The 7,681-nt window shown below is 39.0% G+C and overlaps 1 protein-coding gene across 1 annotated transcript; it reads left to right on the forward strand.

Moving 5' to 3' along the window:
- The first annotated feature begins 1,330 nt into the window (after positions 1-1,330).
- Positions 1,331-6,661, forward strand: LOC104941726 (transmembrane protein 263). Its single transcript, XM_010766860.1, has 3 exons — positions 1,331-1,653; positions 3,695-3,782; positions 5,403-6,661. Exons 1-3 carry the CDS (start codon positions 1,645-1,647, stop codon positions 5,687-5,689), a joined length of 384 nt encoding a protein of 127 aa, XP_010765162.1. The 5' UTR covers positions 1,331-1,644; the 3' UTR covers positions 5,690-6,661.
- The last annotated feature ends 1,020 nt before the right edge of the window (positions 6,662-7,681 follow it).

The following is a 7,681-nucleotide window of genomic DNA, read 5'->3' on the forward strand; positions in this document are numbered from 1 at the left end:
TGCACAAGTAATATACATGCTTATCATTGCTTGTCACAGCATTTTTGTTTGAGACTAAACCGTAAATGAAAAACCAAAACTAGCTCTTTAATTAATACACTGTAAATTGTAATAGTGCCCCTTACTTAAACTAAATAGTGACATCAACTGATATCTACATTATTTGTTAACTTAACTCAATACAACAAAGTTAAATCTACTTTTAGTTTTCTGAAAATATGCATTACTATTATAATGTAATTATATTTATCTATACATAAATGATATAGAGTTTTTAATTTATTCAGCAATATTAGTCAAATAACAGTTAAGTTGAGTTCATCTATGAACATGGAGACATTGAGTCAATGTGCAGCTAGTGGGGCAAAATGTGATCGCAGAAAACAGCTTAAGTAAAGTCCTAACAATTCCTATTTCTGATTATGTATTTATCTTAATGAAAATAAAGCTGCATTTATAAATGAATGTTAGTTGGAAATATATATCATGTATGTGTCTATATTAATTTTACTTTATTTTTATTCTCCAACACACACACACACATTTTTATTCGTCCTGTGTTGTACAAATCAGGCGCAAATATATGATCATATTCAGCCACAATCTTTTACTACTATATCAAGATGAAAGTAAACGTCTTGTTTGGAGAAAAAAAAAATCCAAAAAGGGCAAAAGGGCGTATCTGCAGATATCTGCTGTACTTAATGGTTTTTCTGTGGCTACCTGAACAATTCTGGATGAAAACAATTCTTACAAAGAAAAGCAGAGAAAAAGAAAAAAAGAAAACTGACTATTCAAATCAAACAAATAGAGATTTATTTTATTTCTGTATCATTTTAGTGTTTCTGTGTATTTCACAAGGCCTGCTGTTCAACTAGGATATGGCCAACCAACTATCAGCATCCAACCAGTATTTTAGTGTATGCTGTCTAACTGAACACACCTGCTGCTGCATTGAAGGCCACGTCAGGAAAGACTCTAGTTTGTTCAGCACGATTAATACATAACTCATAAGTATTACATATTTAAGGGTACTTCAACTACGATTACTTGTATGAAAATTAACAAAACAAACAATTAATGGCTTTTTTTCAACAAAAATAATCAACAGATTAACCCAAAATAAATAGTTTAGACTACAAGTAAAACATTTAAAATCTGAAGTCAATAAACTAATGGAAACAAAATCACGTTCTAACAGAGAAGTATAATCGAAGTATTTGTACATTGCATAAGATAGTCCACCTCATCACTGCTACAGGTTTTAATTTGAAGGGTTTAAACGGAAGTACAGTGCGGTGTATGCGTGTTTGTGTGCGCGCCCATGATTGTGTGCGTGTGTGCGTGTGCACGCGCAGTGAAGACGCCACGTCGGCAGAACCAGCAGGGTAAAAAGAGTGCTGCGTAGCACAGCCTGTAACTGTGTGTATGTGTGCGTGAGAGGAGAAGTTGAAAGCAGCAGATTTTTAAGCGATAAAGGCGTGAAGAAGAAAAACCGAAGAAGAAGAGATCGTTAAACAGCCAGAACAGCACACACCGAAAACACATTTATTTCCTCAGAGTTTGTCTCGGAGGCTGAAACAGAAGCTGCTCCTCTCTCAAGTTTCTCTGCCAGGTGTGTTAGTGGGAGAAGCACTGGGAACAATGGTGAAGGTAAGGACTAACCAGCATCTTTATTAACGGTTACATATCTGGAAACGTGTCAAAAATACTAGGCTACGTGTAATGGTGGGGTTCTAACAGCATGCGAGCTATGTGACTGTAGTTTTTTTTTTTTTTAGCAGCAAGCTACATGCGTAATGATGTGGAAATACAAAATGACAAGAGCTCTTTTTATTAGTTTTCTCTCCTTCAGGAAATGTGGCCTCTTCCCTTCGGAAAAGTGTATTTATTTATGTCTAGCATTATTAAAGTGAGGCCTCACAGCTTGCTGCTCATTTTACTCATCAAACTCTTAACCAGCAGTGACTAATCCTATTTTAAAACTCCCCTTTTTTTACATTAGTTAAATTCTTCCAGACTCAACAACATTTTTCAGAAGACTTGCAGCCCTGTTTCCTAACCTTTTTGGATCTAGACCATTTTTTGTGGCTTCCAAGAATTAGACAATTAAGGGGGTGGGGTGATGGTTTGCGAAATTATTCATATTATAGGATATAGCACATCTATTTTTAAGCACGCGAAAGTATGCATTGATTTTAAGCCTCTACGTGTCATTTTCTCATCAAGGAGTCATTTCATTTCAAACCTTTATTTATCCAGGTATATCCCATTGAGATCATTGATCTCTTTTTCAAGGGAGACCTGCTCAAGTAGGTTCCACATGAAACATAAAAACAGAACAACAAAAAATGGTCATGGTTTCAATTCAGCTTCTCGCCTGTAAAAAGAGGGTTCATTTAAAGGGCCACAAGTCAAAAAGGTTAACACCACTGACCCATAGTGACATGGCACCAGTTAGGTCATTCTCCTGCTTATGTTCAGTGTGACAGCCATTTATTTTACATCAAAATGTATGATCAAAAAAACACGCCTGTCTTATCATTTCATCATCAGTTATGCTGCAACTAACGGTTATTTTCACCATCTGTTCAACTGCTGATTACTTTCTAGATGTGTCCATATGTCAAAAAATAGAAAAACTAATTTTTAGTTTCTCAACGTCCAAGGTTATGTCGTTAGATATCTCAAAGCAAGACTTAACATGAAAAACAATGTGTGAGGTGACCAGTGTGTAGTTTTGGTTAAGGACTTAATTAAAGGGGTTTACCATGAACACACAGCACTGACTCAGGAATATTCACAGACTGTATTCATTGAGACTTCAAATAAATGTAAGTAGAGCTGAGTTTGGTGTAGTGCTGACACCAATGCCAGCATTTTGCCTCTATTCGATACCATGCTTAAAAAAAAATAACGTTAAATTGACAGTTAAACATTTGGTGTTGCACTTCTATAAAAATAATAGTCATATGTGAAACAGAGATGGCGGTATCTGTCCTTTTTTTCTATTCCAACATTTCCCACAATGCAGCTGGCTTGAATCTTTCATTAAACCCATGCATGTTAACAGCTGTAGGTAACACACATATTTCAAACCTCCAATTTCTAGGGCCAGTTTTTTATAAAACGTATTGACATTTTCTCTAAACGTAGTTGAGATAACGCTCACGACATCACTGTGACATCACAGGGTTATTTCACATGCTGAAAGAATTACCCCTGGAGAACTTTATAAAACCGTATCCACAGGACTAAATGCGTTACATGTTTTTAAATCTTGTCTAAATTAATAAAATATTGAAGTCAATAACTATCTGATCAAGGAATGAGGGAACATGGTAATGAATATGACTCAACTTTTATTTAATAATTATTTTTGTGTTAAATAAAATGAACCCTAAAACTCTTTTCCCCTGATTCTTTGATGATGATTTAATTGCATGGGAGTTTAAGCCATATGTTATGTTGTTTAGTAACAACATAATCTCCTAAAATGCAAAACAATATATAAGCCTGGTGTTTCTTTTCTTTTTACAATACTGATGATCCTGGGAACATTTATTTTATTGTTTATTTTTACCCTTTTTTCTTTACTCAGATTTGGTATTGTTATTTTAAGTTTGAACCATGCTCTGTAAAAAAATGAAATGGCCAAAAAAACCTGAATCCTGGGGTTTTCTTTGTTTTGCAGAATGTGAACACCGTTAACGTGGAGCCACAGCCAGGGACCACAGCGGCCCCCGACGAGGCCGAACCCGCTGACAGTCAGCCTGCAGAGGGTAAGCAGATCACCCCCCCCCCCCCACCGCTGGGAACATGCTCCAATCTGTGTTCACGCTGCTATTTCAGAAACTGAGGGTTTATCAGGGGAGTATTTCTGTTTGCGTGTGAGCGGCTGCAGTTCCAAACCAGCTATTAGTGTCCCAACGAGAGACCCTCTGCTCCACTTCATTCCCCGATGCCTCTCAGAAATCACCTCTGCTGTTCATGGAGTGTTGTGTTTTCAGTGTCTGAGGACAGCTTACTCACCTGGTGAGTTTAGAGATCAAATCATCTGGGGAGTTGTTGAAAAATCTCAGACAAACTGTGACCACTAATTGCACATGTCCTCTTAATGAATGCTGCTATTGTTATGGTTCTATGTCATGTACTGTTTGTTCATACTACACCCATCATAGCAGCTCAGTGAGAAATTAGCTACATGTTGATGCTCAGGAGGTTTAACGTTTACTCTGTTCACCATATTAGTTTAGCGTGTAAGCATGCTCAAATATGCTAACTAACTCTAAACACAAAGTTTGGTTGAAGGAAATGTTGTTAGTTTTGTTAGTAAGTATTTGGCACACCAAATATTTTACCTGATAAAAGTTAACTGCTTTTATTTATATGAAATGATAATATATCCCGTGTTTAATGTCCCCGTGAGGAGACGTGTTAACCATATATTTAAGTTTATCTTCCCAGCATATAGCCAACTGATGGTGAGAGATGTTTACTCAAACCTTCTCTGTCAGATTTGGGGCCAAGATAGTTTTCTTGACTTAGACAGCAATATATCTTGACAGTTGCTGAACAGATTTGTATCTTTCAGACTGTATTTAAAACCTTGCTCCCTGAGTTGCTTTTGCTATTCAAACCGCAAACACAGGTCTTCTTAGCAATCTTTTAGAATGAGTATTCTGAGACCATGCTTTCTTATTGGTACTGTAATACTTCTAAGAGATATGTTGTACTTTATTAACATTTGATTTAACCAGGAGTATTGCAGGAGTCCTGAACATTCAATGATTGAAACCTGCATTTCCTCCAATGGTCACTTCAGGCCGGCTCCAAAAGAGTCTTCATAGATCTTTCATGGCCAACTGTACAGCAGAAGTTTACACATTTACAGACTGGTCCAAAAACAGTTTTGGTCTATATATCATATAGCTAATATCCCTGTTTATGTCAACTGTTCAATGGGGTGTTTCTTTTATATTATTTTTTTTTTTTTTTAAATACATTAAAGCCTAAACTCATGCATTGGTAGGGTTGGAGCCTCTGGATGTTGTCTCATGTTTATGGTGCCTGTTTTTAGATTATTCAGGAGTTACACTCCAGCTTCACAACAAACTAATGGGTGACATCACAGTAACGCAACCAGTCTGTGGTTTTTAGCCCAATTCACTCACAACACTGAGTTTTACCCGCTTGAAACCAAAACTCAGACAAACATGATTAGTCGATCTCACTCAAATAAAAACCAATACCAATAATCCTTTTTCCAAAAGATTCTGCATTAAGAGTTTTAAAGTTATAGTTTGAGCATTGGTCGAATAAAGCCATAATACTCCTACAAACTAAGTATCCAATGTGTGTTCGCAGAGACTTTGGTATTGATGCTTCTTGTATGTCTTCAGATCTCGGTAAGGACCACGTGGTTGCTGCTCCTGGGATGATGTGGCGTGTGACCGGCGGCCTCTTCAACGTCACTAAGGGGGTGGTGGGTGCAGCGGTGGGCGGGGTGGTCTGGGTGGGCGGAAAGAGCCTGGAGCTCACCAAGACAGCCGTGACCACCGTGCCCTCCATGGGGGTGGGGCTGGTGAAGGGCGGGGTGTCTGCCGTGGCCGGGGGCGTGTCCTCGATGGGCTCGACGGTCGCCAGCAAAGTCCCCTTCACAGCCAAGAGGAAAGACAAGGCGGAGTGATGAAAAAAATGAAGAAGATGATGATAGACTTGCCCCGCCCTGAGCCAACACAGAGATACTGTCAGCTGATCTCTGTCTGCCAATCAAACTCCTCTGTGCCTTCTGACGCCTTTCTTTGGCTTGAACATGATCCAGACTTTCATGCCAACACACTACACTCAGCACCGAGACATTCAGCAGTTCAACGATAACAACAACATGGGTCAACCCATAAAACTCACTGAAAACGTTTCATACAGAACTCCAAATCGAGCGGGCTCTGTATGCCTGGAAGTGATTATTTTGCTCCAGGCAGATCATATGGACTTCAACACGTGGGGGATGACTTCATGAATATTTGTATCTGTTTGCAATCCAATCGACTGACGCTGTCCTCTTTTCTTCTCTTTACATATATTTAGTGATATTCTTCTGAATTAAGATGCTGATTCTAAGCTTTTGAAGTACTTTTGAAATATGTGTGTTGATAAAAATGAAAATGTTTCAGTGTTTTTGCAGCGAGGGATCAGCAGATGTTCAGGCTGCAGGCTTCACTGTGTCCTTTAGTCCTCCGCAGGAGCCCCGCGCGGAGTTTCTCTCTGCCGAAACATTTGACTGTAGATACAATCAAGCACACCAGCGTGTGGCGCAGGTCGTTTCCACAGATACATACATTGTTGACATGTTTGTTCTCAATATGTGTTGGACCATGAAAAGTTGACTTTAAGGAAACATTCAGCTGCATTTGATCACTAAATGTTTATTTGAGAGGAAACATTTCCCAGTGTTGTCTGAACTTCTCATTCCGTGAACTGTGCCTTTAATCAGGAACTGTGGTGCAGGTAACATGCGTGAACCTGTACATGCAATATCAGCATTTCAATGCAACATGTTGAGTGAATGGGAGCTGTTGCTGATGGGAGTGAACAATGTGAATGTCTTGTATGTGTTTTGTTTTCCCAATATATCAATAAAGTAGTTTCAAAGTTTAAAGCTGCTCTGTGAAGTTTTTTTCATTGAAAAAAGTTATTTGTGTGGGGTGTATTTCTTTCTCATACATTTTGAGCTGCATAGTTAAGTTGATTAGATTAGAGGTCCACTATTTTATTTATTGGTAACTTTCATTGAAATGTATTTGCTTGAGTTTTTTGTGGAGAAAAATCTCTAATTCCAGCTTCTTAAATGTGAATAGTTTTATTTATTTTCTTTCTCATACAACTAGAATTGCAAAGTTAAATTGAATATTTTGATATGCACTTAATTAAACGCATCATTTCTTAAAGAAAAACACGTTAGAATTCTCAAATGTTAGCTTCTGAAATGTGAATAGTATTATATATTTTTTCTTCAATATTTGATTGATTAATAGATTAGTTGTCTACACTTAAGTTATATCAACACATATTTATATAATTGAATCATTGAAACAACACCACGTCAATCACCAGGAAAGCCCAGCGGCGCCTTTACTTCGTCCGAAAACTGAAGAGAGCTCCCACACCCATCATGCTCTCCTTCTACCGAGGCGCCATCGAGAGCATCCTCAGCAGCTGCATCACCTTGTGGTTCGGAAGCTGCACAGCATCGAACCGCAAGACCCTGCAGCGCATTGTGAACACTGCTGAGAGGATCATTGGTGCCTCACTCCCATCACTCCACATTTATAACACCCGCTTCACCCGCAAAGCACTCAGCATGGTGGGTGACCCCTTCCATCCCTCTAACTGCCTCTTCACCCTCCTGCCCTCGGGAGAAGGTTCCCGCAGCCTGAGGGCGAGCAGCACACCCGACTGAAAAAACACGCACCAGGTTGTCAGGAGGCTGAACTGACTCTCTCCCCTTCTCTCCCCTCTATCTCACCTCTCCACCCTGCCCCCACTTGACCGGGACTTCAACACCCCCCCACACACACACACACACACACACACACACACAACAATCCAGCACCAGTCACTTTTAACGCTGCCAGTCACTTTTTAAGCTGCTATTTGTGTAAATAAATTGGGGTATAGG

This window comes from Notothenia coriiceps, unplaced genomic scaffold, assembly GCF_000735185.1.
Source record: "Notothenia coriiceps isolate Sejong01 unplaced genomic scaffold, NC01 NC01_scaffold00003792, whole genome shotgun sequence".
NCBI classification, from domain to species: domain Eukaryota; kingdom Metazoa; phylum Chordata; class Actinopteri; order Perciformes; family Nototheniidae; genus Notothenia; species Notothenia coriiceps.

Excerpts from the sequence above, each read along its gene's own strand:
- LOC104941726 (XM_010766860.1), top strand. Across the intron at positions 3,783-5,402 it reads TGACAGTCAGCCTGCAGAGG|ATCTCGGTAAGGACCACGTG; the intron begins GTAAGCAGATCA and ends GTATGTCTTCAG.